The sequence below is a fragment of the Sinocyclocheilus anshuiensis genome, unplaced genomic scaffold, assembly GCF_001515605.1.
Source record: "Sinocyclocheilus anshuiensis isolate Anshui unplaced genomic scaffold, SAMN03320099.WGS_v1.1 scaffold742, whole genome shotgun sequence".
Taxonomy (NCBI): domain Eukaryota; kingdom Metazoa; phylum Chordata; class Actinopteri; order Cypriniformes; family Cyprinidae; genus Sinocyclocheilus; species Sinocyclocheilus anshuiensis.
In genome coordinates this window covers 185,391-203,564 of record NW_015544169.1, presented here as the reverse complement: position 1 = coordinate 203,564, position 18,174 = coordinate 185,391, and the positions used below count along the sequence as shown (strand labels likewise).

Here is an 18,174-nt window from a genome sequence, read left to right as displayed (position 1 = left end):
TCATTCTTATCACTGGAACATTGACTTCGTTTCTGAATCAACACTATACACATTTATCCAGAGAAGAGCTTGTCTCTTTTCTCTTGGCAAAGATGATAGCTTGGCTCAAATGCCGACAGGAGAAGGTGCCGTTTTGGCATAACGGGGATAAGTGTAGCTATTCTAGATGGAACCATTTGCTATGCCAGATCATAAAATCTGTTTACATCACCACGGAGATGAATCATGAATGTCATTCGCATTGTAAGGAATGTCGCAATTTGTCTGACTGTCACTGTCAGTGTTTTTTTGTTTTTTTTTTCATGGCTAAAAGCAGTTTTTGTGTGACAGTGGTGAATGATCGCAGCACTCAGTTTGACCAAAAGAGGTTATGAATGCAGTTGAAAGATGGCTTATACATTTAACGCTTATCAAATAAAGCTAAATACATTCAAATTTGGCAAATTCCTTTAATATACTTCTTTGCATTGTTTTTAAGTTAGTTATTTTATTTTTTGTAGACTTGGGTGAAAATATGGAATGCCATTCATTTTAGTGACAAAGTCAAAGAGTCAAATCAAGGTTTTCAGTCATGAGGTCCGTTTGTAGGCCAACACGAAAGGCTAATTTGACATGATATCCCACTGAAATATTGAATGGATTTTTATACATTTCAAATTTAGGTTTATTTATGAGCATAATAAGTGGTTAAGATTAACATTAACTGTTCTGCTACAACATAAATGATCAAATCTATTGTGAGGGATGATTTGAAATAATTGTGTGCTTGCTATCAAGTTGCTACTTAAGAACTACAACTACCACAATGATGTGAGTGTACATGCTATGTTAACTACTATGTACTAACATTTAAATTTAACATTTTATACAATGCACTTATTTTGTGCATACATGTTTTTATATTGAAAATAAATCCTGCTTGTAATTACATATATAATTACACTGATGACCAGACTCCTAGCCAAGAGCAGCACAAGTGTTTTGCATGAATACAATAAGTGCACTGTAGAAAGAAAAGGTGCAAATTTTTTATTTTAAGGGTACAACAGCTTGTCACTGGGGCAGTACCCTCAAAGAGACACCTTTGTACCTTCTTTACCCCTAAACGGTTATAATAGTACCCTAACATGCACTTTTTTCTGACAGTGTTCCATTTATGTCCTTATGTAGCAACTTTTTAAAGTTTTAAAATTCACATTTGAACCATGACTCTGTAATTTATGTTGTAGAACAACATATTTTACGACAAAATTTGCCATTTCATTGGTCTACAAACTGAACCTCTCTAAAGCTGTCACACAACGCTTTTGCTTTTCATGCCAAGTGAACATGATGGTCCATGCACAGCAATCATGTTGAGCTTTTTGGTCTCAGTTTCCCAGGGGAGTCACATATAGATGGATTTAAACAAGTCACTAAATTCAAATGTTATTTTAACTCAAGCAGAAGCCCTTACCATATTTATTGTAACTCTACATCTGCAGTGTGTCATTACTAGCCAATATAGTATACAGAAAGCATCTGTGGACTATTTACAAAGTAGTGCTGAGTGGTACATCTTTTTATTATTGTAATACTTTAATCAAGAATGGAAAGAGATGCAATTTATTTGACTGAACAATTCAAAGATGGGTATCTCCCTCAATTTCAGATTTCTCAATAGCTGCTTTTTTGACCTCTACCCTCAATCCTAAAAAATATAGTTACAGCTGTGCAAAGTATAAGTAGTTAACCATTACAGACAGTCTAGAAATATGATGTCCCTTTCATAAATATGATATGTATATATGTGGGCGGGGGGGTGTTTAAAATCATTTTAATTGTGTCAGTAATAAGTCATGGAGACCCACATAACTCACAATGCATATGACCCTGCCACATTGTCCCCTGCTCAATAAATACACATTTTGTATCCTGAATACACTAAAAATAACTAAAACTTGCTTTTAGAAGCAGCCTACATGAAAATGTACAGTTCTCAATTACAATACCCGATAAGTCCTAATTACAATTATTGACTCATTTGATATGATTTGATTGACTGTTATTTCATGTTAAATAGCAAACCAGGTAATGACATTTTAAGAATTGCCTTGTTAGGTGCTTTTCTGAAACTGAATTTAGTTTTGAATTCTATTGCATTATATTATTTTGTATTAATTAATGCACTACAACATATCTTTCATGATTACATGAACAGCCTTCTTGTAGACTGGAAGTACAATCATTTTATTTCAATCAGTGCTTACTATTAAAGCATTTGCATAATTCTGCTGCTCCTCTGCACTCTGTTAATAAAATATACTGTACAATGTATATAATACAAATCATATTTATTAATATTAATTTCCCAACGATTGTTGCATTTAGGAATGTGTTTAACAGTTGCAATCTTCAGAAGAATATATACTTATTTTCAATAACTCACAATGAATTGCGGAAATTAAAATGACTATCGCTCAGCACTACTGTAGTTTTCTACTTTTTACGTAGCCTCACAAAATGATTGCTCCTGTTATTGTGACCTTGACCCCCCCCCACCTCCCCACACACACACACACACACACTTAATTTATTTGTTTTTTAAATCAAGAATATAAAATGCAAAACAGATACTGAATTTCCCTTTCCCGTTATTTTATTTTATTTATTTAGTTTATTTTATTTATTTATTTGTCCTAATCACCTAATCCAATGCCCTGGATAGTGATTCCTTTAAACATTTTCCATTTCAAGTCACTTTTCATCATTTAAAGGACCATCTGAATTTGTCTCCACAGGACACACACAGCATGTGGAACCAGTAATGTACAAAATGTACATGCACAAAAAGTGGTAAATCGAATCATGTAATTCATTTTATTTATTTATTCAAGGGTTTGTTTTCAGGACATTCAATCTCCATGTGCCACTATAATAAAAAAGAAATGAGACACTGTGACACTTGTGAAAAACTTGCATTTATCCTCCATTTATAAATGTAGTTAGCATAGAAAAATAGGTATTATGTTTAAAAATATAAGAAAAACATTCCTTAACACTATGTATTTTTATGTACTAGGGTTAACTAGTTTATTTAGAACAGAGGCTATATAAAACTATTTTGTTTACTGAAAATAACTATCATCATGCCAAAGTTTAAGGCAATATCTGGCTATCGAAGGTTTCTTCCATTTGTTGTTGCAGGACCACTAATGGTTGTTCTTAGAGTATGTTACACCATAATGTCAGTACAAATATTAAAGTTTTGGCATGTAACAAAAGTTTTAATTCTAAAAGGTCATTTCATAAATATAGAAGAAATATAAGAAAATGCATCATTCATATCTTCATTTACCTTGAATAAATTATGAAATTCACTATTTTTGTTAATTTTATTTTATAGTCAGATTTGTCAATTTTACAGTCAATTTCTCTGTGCATTAGCATTTCTAACTTTAGTTTCAAACTTTCAAATACCTTTCTTTTTTTTCAACAACTTCCAGCATCCATGAAAACAGTTATCCAATGAAACCATCTTAAATCCATTAGCTCTAGCCTAGCCAATTTGTTTTGGCATTAAAGACACTGTCAAATGCCCATGCTCCTTTCCAATGCACAGAGTGGCACGGTTTGAATGTACTGACACCGTCATCACTAGTGATGTTTTTTTAACTCAGGCCGTGGGTGGGATCTTGCTGATGTGTGTCCTGATGCACATGGGAGATATTGATTTATAGAGTTTAACTGATGTAACAGGTGGCATTATTACAGAGTATGAGATGATAGCCTTGAAATCTTAAAATTATTTTATCAATATTTTTATTTCTACAATAATAGGATAGTTCACTCAAACCTGAAAAGGTTGTCATTTACTCAACCTTATGTCGTCCCAAACTTGCATGGCTTGTGGAGCGAAAAAGAGGATATTTTTTAAAGATGAACTGTTTTGTCCTTATAATCAAAATCAGATCCAAATCAACATTGACCCTATTAGCGTTCAATGTATGGACATGTTTTGAAATATCTTCTTTTGTGAAGAAAAATGTAGGAATGACACGAGGCTGAGCAAATGAATTTTCATTTTTGGGTGAACTATCCTTTAGAGTGGTGATGATATGTTGTTTGGGCCTCTAGAATATTTTATAGAATATTTTGCCTCCTCTGTTTATTCTGTCAGAAATAAGAGAATCACATGTGAATCACAGAATGTCTGGGAAAAAAAATGTATGGATTTTTATAAATTAATAGGATATTCTGTTGTTATATTCTAAATGTCCGTAGTTTGGAAATCTATGATATGTTATTTCATGATGAGCTTTATCCAAGGAAGGGGTTTTAGCCATAAGAAAACATTAACAGCTAAAAGGGAACCCTATAATGTTAAAGAAATTACATGATGCATTATTATTATTTATTTATTTATTTTTTGGTGCAAGAAGGACCTAGGAATTGTTATTTCACATTCAGATATTGGTTTATTACTCTATATATTGCATTGTCAAGAGCTTATACATTTTTCTATAAAACAATTGGCCAATAGTAGGTAAAATAATGTTTCATTCCAACAGAGGTGCAATAGTGAATTGTTCCAGTTTTTTATTTCTGTTTTTGATTTGCTTGGAGACATGTTCAGGGAATGAAAAAAAAAATGTTTGTTTAAAGGTGCTGATGATATCGCAGATGTTTTCATGATCTTCATTCATTCTATGCAAGTCCTGTGTTTATCTGTACCAGTCACTGGCATGTGTCTATTTCATTTTAAACAGCACTTAAAGGGACATGAAAATTAAGCCCTTAGATATTTTTTGACAAACCTTGCATGAATCTCAGGCATTTACTGTAACCCTTTGCCTCTTTTGTTGCTGTTACTAATGTTGTTATAAGAGTTTGCATTTGTTTGTTATGCTAATTCGTACCATTTCAAAGTAGCAGCTACATATTTTTTAACATTGTTAATACAGTAAGTAAAGAAAAGTTATGTATAGTGTGGTTATATGTGAATAAGGCAATGTGTCCTCTGTAGCTGTGAAATTTAGGTGCCATGATGATGATTTATTGGGTAATGGGATCACCAAAAACCAAAAAGTATTTTTAAAAATGTAGCTTGCTTATAATGTAATGCCAAAACTACACACGCCCCCTCTATAACAGATGTTATATTTGTCCAAACTATATTATGAGTTGAGTTCTAAAAATATGGCTATCAAGATTAGGAGGGATTCATTTTCTTAATTTTCACCCCAAAATTAAAATTCTGTCATCATTTACTCACCCTTGTCTCGTCCCAAACCTTAATGACTTTCATGTTTCATAAACCAAGGGTTTGGAATGACTTGAGGGTGAGTAAATGATGTCATATTTTTTCTTTAATGTTTCAAAACTTGTTATATGTGCTTCTCTTTCCAAATGAACTGTGATTTTGATTTGTTTTGATTTTTTTTCAATGTATACATGCCTTATGTATTTTTTTCTTTTCAGAGATAAATATACAGTATATATATATATATATATATATATATATATAAATGAAATGATTATCAGATATGACATAGATTGTGCAGGTGTATTCAATCATTTGACATCAGAATTTCATGTGGGATCATAGCTACACTGCTGTGCTCAAAGAAGTGTTTAAAAGAAGAAAACGAGTGAACCATTTGAAAGTATGTTTCTTCTATAACCAAACATTAACATAATAGGCAGAATTCAAAAAACAAATAAAAATGCATTACAAATGCATTCACCTCTCGGACCCTTTAATTGATAGAATTATTTAACCACATACATTGCTTGCAATCATCATGATCATGGACATCAACACTTAGGTAGCTTGGTTTAGTGTGGAGATTTTCAGATTATTTTTTTAGATTTGATAAAAGGAAAAATCCCTTACAATGCCCCAGCAAGAACGATATACCACAAATTTGAATCATATTTCTGTGAAATCCTGTGAAATTCTCAAAACCTAATGAATGAATAAATTTTAATTGTGGCAGAAGCCACATAATTAAGTTTTAATGGCAGAAGTAATTTTTATTGATCATAATTTTTAATTGCACATGTTTACTCTACATTGTAATTTTGTCGCTTTAGCGCTTAAAGGAATAGTTCATCCAAAAATGAAAAGTTGGTGAAAATTTACTCACGTTCAGGCCATCCAAGTTGTAGATGAGTTTGGTTGTTCATGGGAACAGATTTGGAGAAATGTAGCATTATGTCACTTGCTCACTAATGGATCATCTGCAGTGAATGGGTGCCGTCAGAATGAGAGTCCAAACATCTTTAAAAAATCACAATAATCCACAAGTAATCCACACGACTCCAGTCCATCAATTAAATGCTATTCCTTTAAAGCTTTACATCTTTGTCAGTAAAAGAGAGAGAAATAATTTGCCCAGTGCACCCAAAATCAAGATTTTATCAATTTCTATGTTTATTTTTTTTTATGTTAGAATGTTTTTTCTTGTTAAATTTGTGCGTTTTATATATGTTTAGGCAGAATTTCACAGAATAAAAGTGGCTTGCTTGATGCATGATGACAGATCCAACACTGTCTTGATTTGCAAAAATTATTCAAATTGGAGCAATTGGATCATACTTATATTAACTGCGTAAGTAACACTGAACTGATAATCGATAAATTAAATATCCACTTTATTTCCTGAAAGATTTTGATCTTTTTTGTTGTTATTTATTATATTTATTTATTTTATGTAGACATTTTAATGCATACATGGTACTGTTTTGTACATGGCTTACTCAGTATATGCCATTTATTGATTTATGTCATCATTGAAAAAGGATTAAATTTTAAATGAATTAGTATGATAAGGTTTTTATGTAACATAATTTTTGTTAACAAAATACTATATTCTAGCTTTCTGGTGTAGTTTAGTATTCTAACAGCACCTGCACGAAATTCTTTGTGAATTCGCCTAATTGTGTTTGTTTGATGTTTCTTTGTTTAATAAAAATGAAGACACATACATATCATCACTGCAGAGAGTGCATGACACAATGCATGAATCAGGGATAGTGTTTAGGTGTTTATGTTATATAGTGTTGAATTATTTGGCCCAGTGTTTTTTTCTGTGTTTATTTATTTAAAATTTTCTTCTTACTAAGCTATCACTTTTTTTTGTTTGTGTTTTTTTTTTTTTTTTCATTTTAGGGGCCGGTAGCTTAGCTGGGGGGCGTAGAATGTACGGTAGGTCTGACAGGGCTCCTTTGTAATATACCTGTTGTACTTCATTTCACATCATTGTTTTGTCTATTTTTATATAATCTAGCAAAATGTATTATCTTTATCAAAAAAAAAGAATTAGGCAAATATTTACAATTATATTTACAAACATATTACATCAAATTAAAATACCTCATTTAAACGTATTTTATTTTAATCTTATAATGATTTCTTTGTCTGTTTTTAAACACATTATTATTGCTATTATTATTACTATAGATTTTTTTGTGTTGAAGTGTTTGATTTGTTATTTGAATTCACAGGGGATCGTGCATGATTACAGCATCAATAGCATAAATTAAACCGAATACATTTTTATTAAGTATGTGCTATAACTGTAGTGGTCCTAAGTAAAACTCTTAAAATTTTTAATAAGCACATTCAGCCAATAAGAACATGTTATTTAAAAAGGAATGAAAACATGTTTAAAACAATTTAATATTTAAAAACAACATTTAAATGAAAATGATGTAAAGTGGATTGTAATAATTACAAATTTTATATTAGCCCAAATAATACCAAGTGACAGCAGCTTTTTACCATAGGACAGGGTAGCTGTATTTGGAAATGTATTGATATAAATTTATAGTGATATAAATGATATAAACTGGAAAAAAAGTTAGATTTATTGAGTTTTCACTAGGATGTTGTGTGGAATGATTTTAGTTGATTGTGGTTCTGTATAGAAACAGTCTCTCATGTTGCATTTATGATGCTTTGGGGAAACTCAGTTTTCCTCCGAATACTGAAGCCTGATTTGTTAACGTTTGTGCAGCTGCACAAACCTATGGCATTTCAGCCAGCCAATGCGGGTGGAGCCGACTACCTATTTAAGTTGGCGCTGAATGCCATTTCATCAGAATCTTTCTCCTTCAGAGTGAAGATTATGTCCTCACTGGACTCCAAAGACGAAGAATGAAGGAGCCTGCTACTTGCTGTTGAAGAGCCCCTGCAGAGGAAAGACGCTTTCCCACTCAGCGCTTCTCCTCTGCGGCCATCTGGCAATAACTCAGAGCAAATTTCGGTGGCGTTTGTTTCAAAATGCCGCACCATGAATGTGTCAGACGAGCACAGTGAGTGTGTCGCTTGCCTCGGCCATGCTCGGATTGCTCTCACAGCGAGAGCATGAGTCTCACCTCGCTTTGCTCGTGGATCGCCTTCTTCACCTCCATTGATGGTGTCAAGCAAAAGAGCTATGAGAAACACCTTCCTTCCGCCCACAGCTTTGGGATGGAAAGCCAAGGCTGTTCATCTGTCCATGCAGAACTACTTCAGCCCTAGCGGCTAGGGCCTAATCCACAGCGGGGCAGGCAGTCTCAGCGCTACACACTATGGCGGTCCCCCAAGTTTTCCAGGCCAAGCACCTCCAAGCCATGGATGAGTCTGGTCCAGACCCAGTGGATTTTAAGCTGCCTGAAAACCTCAGACCCCTTGCTGCCTGGCTGCAGCCTTGAGAAGCCATCCCGGGCATGCTAAGTTGGGTTCTGCAAACTCTAAAACGAGGCTACTCATTTAAATTCGCTCGCAGATCTCCCCGTTTCAAAGGTGTGGTCCAGACTTCAATTCAGGACAGCAATGCTCACGTTCAAGTGCAGTGTCTGCTGGTGAAGAGAGCCATCGAAATGGTCCCAGCAGAGAGCAGCGAGTCAGGCTTTTACAGCCGTCATTTCCTCATTCCAAAGAATGATGGTGGACTCAGGCCCATCCTCAATCTCAGGCTCCTGAATGACACCTTTGCCCAGGGGACTGGTTTTTATCAGTGGACCTGAAAGATGCTTACTTTCTTATCTAAATAACCATCCATCACAGACCGTTCTTGAGATTCGCATTCAAGGTGATGGCTTAATATATACAGTCCTTCCATTCGGCCTGTCCCTGGCTTCATGCACTTTTACTAAGTGCATGGACGTGACTCTCTCCCTTCTGAGGCAGATGGGAATCTGTGTCATGAATTGCCTCGATGACTGGCTAGTTTTAACCCAGTCAGAACACGAGCTCTGTGCTCACAAGTCGCTGCTTCTCAGCCACCTGGAGCTTCCTGGGCTCAGAATCAATTCAGCCAAGGGTTGTCTATCTCCCAGCAGGTGTGTCGCTTTTCTGGGGGCAGTTATCAACTCAGCCCAGATGTGAGCTTGGCTCACTCCAGAACAGCATCTTTCAAAATAGGGGCTTTCCTTCCCCTCAAAACTTTCCAGAGGATCCTGGGCCTGATGGCAGCCGCATCTCCTGTGATACCGCTAGGACTGCACCACATTCGGCCCCTGCAGTACTGGCTGAAAACCTGTGTTCCATCCCATGTCTGGCATCTGGGATGCTTTCGCTTTCGCAGTGTCTCAGCTGTGGCCTCCTCCTATGTGCTCAGTGCAACCTTGGCTCATTGAGGGCGGTGCACATGCTGGGGAGACTGAACCAGGGAGCGGACATGCTGTCCCAGGGCACTGAGTCTCCAGGAGAATGAAGACTTCACCCCTAAATGGTTCAGATGATTTGGGAGATCCTTGGGAAGGCAGAGGTAGACCTATTCGCTTCAGAAGACAACTCTCATTGCCCAACATTTTTCTCCAAGGAACAGGATGTGCTGGCCCAAAAATGGCCCAAGGCCTGCCTTTATGCCTTTCCCCCGGTCACTCTGCTCCCTCATCAGACAGATCAGATCAGGGAGACCGGATGCTCAGCTCTACTGGTTGCTCCACTCTGACGAAACCAGTCGTGGTTCCCTGACCTGATTCAGCTGTCATCGACAGCTCCCTGGCCAATTCCACTGAGGAAAGACCTCCTCTCTCAAGCTAGGGGTTTCCTGTGGCATCCCCAAACCGAGTTGTAGAACCTTCATTTGTGGCCCCTTGACGGGAGCCTTTGCACCTCCCCGTGAAAGTAGCCAACACTATAACATAGGCCAGAGCGCCATCTACAAGGCACCTTTATGCCCTTAAATGGTCCATCTTCTCTGACTGGTGTGCAGTGTGAAACTAAGACCCATCCTCTTGTGAGGTAGTGACCATTCTTTCCTTTTTACAAGAGCTGTATATGTGGAGGCTATCACGGCAAACCATGCCCTTGTGGCCAATCGGTAGGAAGAAGGACCTATAGGGACCTATGTGGAGCGCTTTAGCTGATATTGGCAGTCTCTTTGTGTGATTCGGAGGCTGCTCTAAAGGGCTGCCTGTTATGAAGCAGAGATTATCCCGCTGGATAGTTTATGTGATAACCCTGGCTTATGCCTCAGTGGGCTCTGAATGCCCCATTGGAGTGAGGGTCCACTCCATTAAGGGGATGGCCTCCTCCTGGGCTTGGTCCAGTGTAGTTTCCATTGGGGATATTTGCAAGGCAGCAGGCTGGTTGTCACCGTCTAGTTTTGCTAGGTTTTATAACCTGGACTTCCCTGCCCTTCAGGCATGGATCTTGTCCGCTTAAATGTCTTGCACCCCTAGTAAGTGATCTAGAATGAGTGCTTTGGCTGGTGGCCCGAGCCTTACTAGTTAATCTGTGTTTCTTAGGGCACTCATGGCAGTGCCCTAGAGCTGGGCTCTCACAGCGCTATGGTAAATCGTTCCCCCAAGCATCAAAAACACAATGTGAGAGACCATTTTGTTAGGGAACACTCTGTTTATAACGTAACCTTGGTTCCCTGAGAGAACGGGAACGAGCGTTACATGCCCTGCCATGCTATACCGCTGCACGCAAGTCGATGCTGCCGCTTCTCAGTCAAAAGATTCTGATGAAATGGCATTCAGCACCAACTTATGTAAGCAATCAGTTCTTCATTTTGGTGGGCTGAAATGTGGTAGGTTTGTGCAGCTTCACAAAAGTTAACAAATCAGGATTCATTATTCGGAGGAAAACAGAGTTTCCCCCAAGCGTCAGAAATGCAACGCTCGTTCCCATTATCTCAGGGAACGAAGGTTACATTTGTAACTGGAGCGCTATACTATGATGACATCCACTCTACATTCATGGGGGCATTGCCACTGTATGTATGTATGTATGTATGTATGTATGTTGAGAAAAAAAGGTCATCAGGCTCTAACTTCAGATCTCCACCAAGAGGTGAGGTGTGCAAACTCGTCCTCCACCTCCACAGCTCTGATGGACTAGATGTGACATCCCTCTCTCCATCCACCTACCTGTAGTCACTGATTCTTCTGTGTATCAAGCCATCTATTAAATCATTAATTCATTCACCATATGTCTGATCCACCACACAAGTATCACTGAAACACGTGAACAAGTCTGTTGGAATCAGAGAAATTAATCAAAACTAAAAGAAGTCACATTATGGCATTTTGTTTCCTAAATAATGCATTGCGACAGTGAAATAAATGATCCAAGATGGTAGACTAAGTGGGATTGAAAAAAAAAGTATTACCCAAAAATAAATTTGGGTAATAAATTGCAAAAATATTTTGCAATGTTTTTTGAAAGAAGTCTCTTATGTTCACCAAGGCTGCATTTAATTGATCAAAAATACAGTAAAACAGAGGTATTGCATAAATAATATTATTACAATTTTAAAATAGTAATATCTTACTGAGCCCAAGCTTTTAAATATTAGTTTATGGATACAGTAGTATACCACAGTAGTGGTGGTAACATATATTATATCAACTATATAAATAGTTCAGTCTAAATGATTTTAACCAAATATTTGTGCATGTTATTTATTTTATGCTTATTAGACCATGTTGTTGTTGTTAGTTTAGCAATATGCTAATGTCAGACTCTATGGAAATCTTGATAGGTGAGTCTTCCACATACTTCATTTGATGAGTACTATTTATACAACACACACATTTATACTGCCTGTGTAGGGAGTTCACACTTATAATTTTACCAGTTGGTGGAGTTATTGTGGTTAGGCGTGATGTTAGGCGGTGAACAGTTGTTCCATCAAGTAAGAACTGTAGGCTGTTTAAATTTGTCAGACAAGCTCTTTTTTATTTCAGTGGTTTTGAGCATTGCTCATCCAATGAGATTTAAGATCCAGAACTATCCTTTAGGAAAGTAATATGTTCAGTATAGAATATTGCCCTGATAGCACACGTACATCACGGAGACATCTATTTGAGTTTTTTTTTTTTAGAGTGTTTGCTCATCTACAATACATCTATAGGAGATGCCACTTTAAGATGTTTATGATTTAGAATGTATGTAAAACTGACATCTTAGAGACATCTATCAGATGTTTGTACACAACAGATGATTTCCAGATTAAGCGATCTTTAACAGACATCTTGCAGACGTATGTGTGCTATCTGAGTAAAGTATACAGTAAATATACAGTGCACAGTATGCAAAATTGCTATATGCATGGATGTACATTTGCTGAAATATGTAGCTTTTAACAGCACATCATATGAGGGACTGTATCCCACAATGCGATCTTGAGACCTTGTGTAAATATCTGTACACAAAATAGGATTCTAAATATAAAATAATAATATTTATATCTTGGTCATGTGACACTTCAGCAAATACATTTTTGGAACATTTATAATTTCATTTTGTATACTGTTTCATACGTTTAGCTTAGTAGAGGATGTTTGCAGAAGTAGGTTCAAACCTTTGACAAGAAAAATGAAATGAAATTTCATGAAGTATTTGTCCACAAGACCGTTAGATAAACATTCTTGTGCAAATGTCTTGATGTAGGCCTACTTTTGTTCCTGTGTCACATCATCCTTCATCCATTTCATCACAGTTATTAAGCATATCACCTTCCACACTGTCAAGAGTACATGCACACATGATAAGGACGACCCAGACGAAACGTTCAGGATCAAGCGGCGCTCTTACTGGAATCTTCAGTGAATGACCTGGAACTATGGTGAATTTTAACCCCAGTTCCAGTTATGGAAGCACTGGAACTGAAATCTGATACTGATTCAATACCTTTGAATGATCATGTATTTCATTTAGAATGTTGTTTTTGTGTAAATGTAGTCATAATTATATGCTTATAACCTTTTTATTGCTACATTTTAATTTAATTTAATTTAAACAGACTTTAGAAACAAATCATACTGAAATTCATATTGTAAGAATGTCATTTAGTTTGTTGGTGATTCACATTTTTTTTCATAAAAACATTTTCATTTAACATATTTGAATGTTTTGCAAATTCATTCATGGCATGAATTTAGTTAAATCTTGAATTTTGACTATGTTTAAAATACTTTTTTGCCTATTATTATTATTATTGTTATTATTATTATTATTATTAGCATTAGAATCCATTGCCTTCATTGTTCATTTTACTTACTTTCTGAACTTGCTTTAGTTTAACAATATCATTTAAAATCTAAAATGTGTAATAAAATGAAATTGTGTTTTAAAGTGTATATAATAATGGTTTGGTTTTCAGTGGTTTTCTTACCAAGTTGGCAAACGACCAAGCGCCATATGCTGCAGCTTTTTCCTTTTAAACACAACTACAATTGATGGATTATATATGATGCTATTTATACGAACTGGATCTGAGCATCATTTTAATTGGCATACTGGAGGAGACAATACCCTTGTGAAAAAGAAGTGTGCTTAATTGTACTAATAGTGCACTTCAAATCTTAAAAATATAAATTAAAAAAACTGCACTTGCAGATAATGGAATGTCAATTAAATAAAATGCCACATATTAGAGAGTTTACTGTCATGATGATGTTTTGCATTTAGAAAATGCACTTTGTAATGTAATGTAATGAACTGTTAAGCATACTTTTTTCATCTTTTATTATGCTTTAAAGAAGTACATATATTTTACTAACATTCTAAAGCACGTGTGAAATACATCATTATAATTTGAACTATAATGTAAGCATTAAGTTAATATGATATTAAGTTAATAAATGCTTGACAGTACATTTGGTGGAGCATATTGACTATAGTTTTAGAGACAATGGAAGTAGTTAAGAATGTCCTTAAGTCCTACTTAAGTGAGTCAAAAATACTCTAAATTTCAGCTGATTGCATTTAATATATATTTAAACTATAATACAATTCCATTTAATGGCAATTTCCCTGCAAGTAAGAGTCTGAAAAAAATATGTTAATTTTGCACTTAAGTATATATTTTTTAAATGTATTATTTCCATAATAGACAATCTTTTTAAAATTATCCTAAAGTATACTGTCTTTTTCACAAGGGTAGAATTAAACTAATGTTTGCATCATGATTTACATTAAAGATAATGGTGAGAAATTAATAAAGAATAAGTGCTAAGTAACATGCCAGAACCTCTTTTGGCCAAACATTCTACCAACCACCAATTCTTTATTCATAACTAAATGTTCTGGCCTGTTGGTTGTTATAAATACATGTGACTTTTTAAATCTATTTATCTTTGTTCATTTTTAACAATATGACACCATTGATTATAGCTTAATCTTTTGTAAACATTTTCTTTGAAGTTAATTACTTATGAACACAATGCATTAGTGAAGATATCTGAAGACCCAAACAACTGGTGTCAGATTGAATAATATTGTTCACATAATATTGTTCATTTCAATATTGTATTGTTAAAATGTCTAATTGATTTTAATGAATATGAAATGTTGGGAGACAAGGTGCAGTGACAGTGTCTAAACACAATTTGATTCAATCAAGCTCTACTAATTACTTTTGTTCTTTTCAGGGATCCAGTTTCGTCTCCCTACTGCATGTAGTGTGGATCGAACAGAAACTCCAACTCCAGGTAAAGCCACACATCCCAGTGAAGCCACACCACATAGCGTGTTCCTGTTCAGAAGTGTCATGCCCAATCAGACCCTCTCAGATTTTAAGCTGATCTGAAGTCTGGACTGTCAAAACAAAACAAAGCCAAACAAAAACAAAACAAATCAAAATAAAGCAAAGCAAAGCTAGGCAAAACAATGAAACAAAGCAAAGAAAAGCAAGGAAAGGCAAGGCAAAACAATGAAACAAAACAAGGCAAGGCAAAACAAGAAAACAAAGCAACAAAACAAAACAAAACAAAACAGTAAAGCAAAGCAAAACAAGATAACAAAGCAAAAGCAAGGCAAGACAAAACAAAACAATGAAACATATTAAAACAAAACTCAGTAAAGTAAAGCAAGGCAAGGCAAAACTGAAACAAAGCAAGGCAAGGCAAGGCAAAACAATTAAAGCAAAGCAAGAAAAGGCAAAACAATGAAAGAAAACAAAGCAAAGGAAGGCAAGGCAAGACAAAAAAGCAAAGCAACAAAACAAAGCAAGGTGAAACAACAAGACATTAAAATAAAGTAAAAGCAAGACAAAACAGAAAAATAAAGGTAAACAAAGCAACGATACCTGATACTCAGCTTTTATTCTAGGGACATTTTGTCACTAATGCTGATAAGGCTCTGTACACACATTATCAGAATATCTGCTCTTATATCACTGGGCTGCTGTTTTACTGTCTCTTATCATGCACCACATGCACTGAATAGCTGATATTAGTGGAAACTGAACATCTGTTGTTGATTAAACAGTCACGCTGAAAGTTTTATAACTCATTCAAGCTGGCATTAAAATGCAGAACACGCAGCTTAACATATGCACTAATAAAAAGTTCAAGATTCAGTTCACAACCTTATGTGCAATGCGCAAGTTTAGGCAAAACACATAACACTGCTATAGTATCAAATATGTTAATTAGTAGTTAGTGTGTAATTAGTTCAGTAATGTCATTGAACTGACATTACAGACTGAAATCTCGGAATACAGCCTGAGGCTTTCAGCAACTGAAGTGTGTCTTCCAGTGTGCATGTTTGTAAAGGAGAATGCACATGCACCTGAGATAATATAAATAAATGATCATTTTACATGACTTCATTCATGTTTCTTCAGATCACGCATAATAAAAAAAAAATCAGTCAATAAACAGAAGGACTGTATTGTACACATACTGTATACAAAAATGTACTAAGACAAATCAGTTTTTTTTTTTTTTTTGGAAAGAACCAATTCTGTTCTTTACTAGTGATTCATGGTTTTGATCATGCCTTCAATCTTTGTTTCCATGTTTAGCACCTCTTTGGCATTTGATACCCCTCTGATAACTGTTGCCAAGATACCAAATCAGTCAGCAGCCCTTCATTGGCACACTGGGCTTTTGGAGAGAAAACTGGTCTATTCAAGATGTGCTTTTACAAGCTAGCAAGACATTGCTTTCTCAGAAATCTGAGAAAAATAAACCTTTATAAACTTTATAAAATAAACCTGTCCAACTCAAAAACAGGGATTGCCATGATTTTGTAGAACTGTTAAATGTGTGCGTGCTTAGCTTTTGCCTGCAGTATTTGTAGGCTGTACATGTAAATTAATATTTTTACAACCATTCAGAGAGGTGAGGACGGAAGATGTGGTCACAATAACTGTTGTTTGGCAAATTTTCACAGGTGAAATTCAAATCTCAATAGGAATCCAGATGATTGGGTATTTTGTGTGAGGGAAAAATATTTCCCCACGCAGATTTCGCAGCAGATTCAAATTCGCCACACTGACCAACAAAAAGCTGCTTGGTTTAAAAGAGGTTTAATTGTGCTTTATACATCACTACACTACTGAAAATAGACGATGGAATTTTTTCCCCGCAAAATGTTGCTGTATTGTAACCGCACCTTAACAGATGCAAAATGTATACAAGAAAAAAAAAATTTGTTTATGAAATGTAAAGTGTTCATGGTGTTGTTTTATTTTTTTTCATAAAACTGTTCTTTCCATATAGATAATTAAATACATTTTTCAATTAATCATTTACTCACACTCTTTATTTTAAATAAAATATAAATAGAACTTTTTTTACAGCTAGTAAAAATATAATTTCATGTTTAAACACACCTGGCATGTTTTATGTATATAATGTTGATAATGAATGAATTAAATGGCAAAATATATGATATATTATTATTTCAACATTATTTTGTTAAGCTGAATTGCTGTTCATTTACAAACAGAATTGAAAAAAAAAAATAATTCTGAACATTCCTCAACCATCTGCTGTTGGTCATAGAAGAGTTCAGATGTATGAGTCCTGCAACAGATGTTTTGTTCAGATTCAAAAGAACGCAGGGTGAAAATATATAAAAGATATTAAGATGTGTCAGTATGGTTATCTCTGCATATAGCCGTGATATGAGAAAATATTTTAACATTCGAAAAATGACATATTTCAGTTTTAAATCTTCCGGAGAGTAGTTGCAGAGATGAGTCATATTCTCTTGCTCTGAGAGTTTTCATTTTTAATCACAGCTGATGAAGTGTTCGACATGCTGATGACAGAATGAATTATGACACAGAGCATCAATACAACAGGTCATGAATGGATTTTTGTTTTCCTCTCTTATACAACCCTACATTCTATTTTTGGAAGTGTTTTACTCCTCTGTATGAATCACACGTCTCTCTCCCACATTTTTCCCTTCAGTCTGTGACTCATTCAGTAGTTTTATAATAGTGTGCTATTTGTAGTAGCCCATGGTTTTGATTGGCACATCATATGTAGATTGTTACATTTAACCACACTGAGGTATTTTGTCATGTTGGCACATACAAGCACCCTGCAGGTGCTGCAAAGTCATGCAGTAGGTCTGTAATTCCTTCTTTAGAATTATTATTATTATTATTTTAAGGGCAGCTTGATTCTTCCAAGGCTTCATTGCCATCAAAGAATCAAGCTGGATTAGTACCAGGGTTTGGTTGCACAAGCCAGAACTGACCGGAGCAGGAGAGCAGCAGCACGTCATCTCAGTGCTGACGACTGTAGCAAAATAGACAAACTGACAACTGCTATGAAATTGTATATGGCATTACACTTGAATGATTCACACTCTCTTCTTCCAGCTTTCCATATATGGGCTGCTCAGTGAATGTGTAAAATGATTGACAGGCAGAAAGCACCTAAAAATCTTCTGATTATACAGTGATTAGAGATTATACAGTGAGATCAAAGTAAATAATACATATTTAG

The 18,174-nt window shown here is 35.2% G+C and overlaps 1 protein-coding gene across 1 annotated transcript in view; it reads left to right on the top strand.

Annotated features, from left to right (window-relative positions):
• The first annotated feature begins 7,157 nt into the window (after positions 1–7,157).
• LOC107695971 (disks large-associated protein 2) overlaps positions 7,158–18,174 on the top strand; it is a 24,134-nt gene continuing 13,117 nt past the window's right edge. Inside the window, exons 1-2 of the mRNA XM_016496097.1 lie at positions 7,158–7,189; positions 14,857–14,916. Coding sequence (XP_016351583.1) covers positions 7,183–7,189; positions 14,857–14,916 — 67 coding nt within the window. The 5' untranslated portion in view covers positions 7,158–7,182. The remainder of the gene's footprint in view (positions 7,190–14,856; positions 14,917–18,174) is intronic.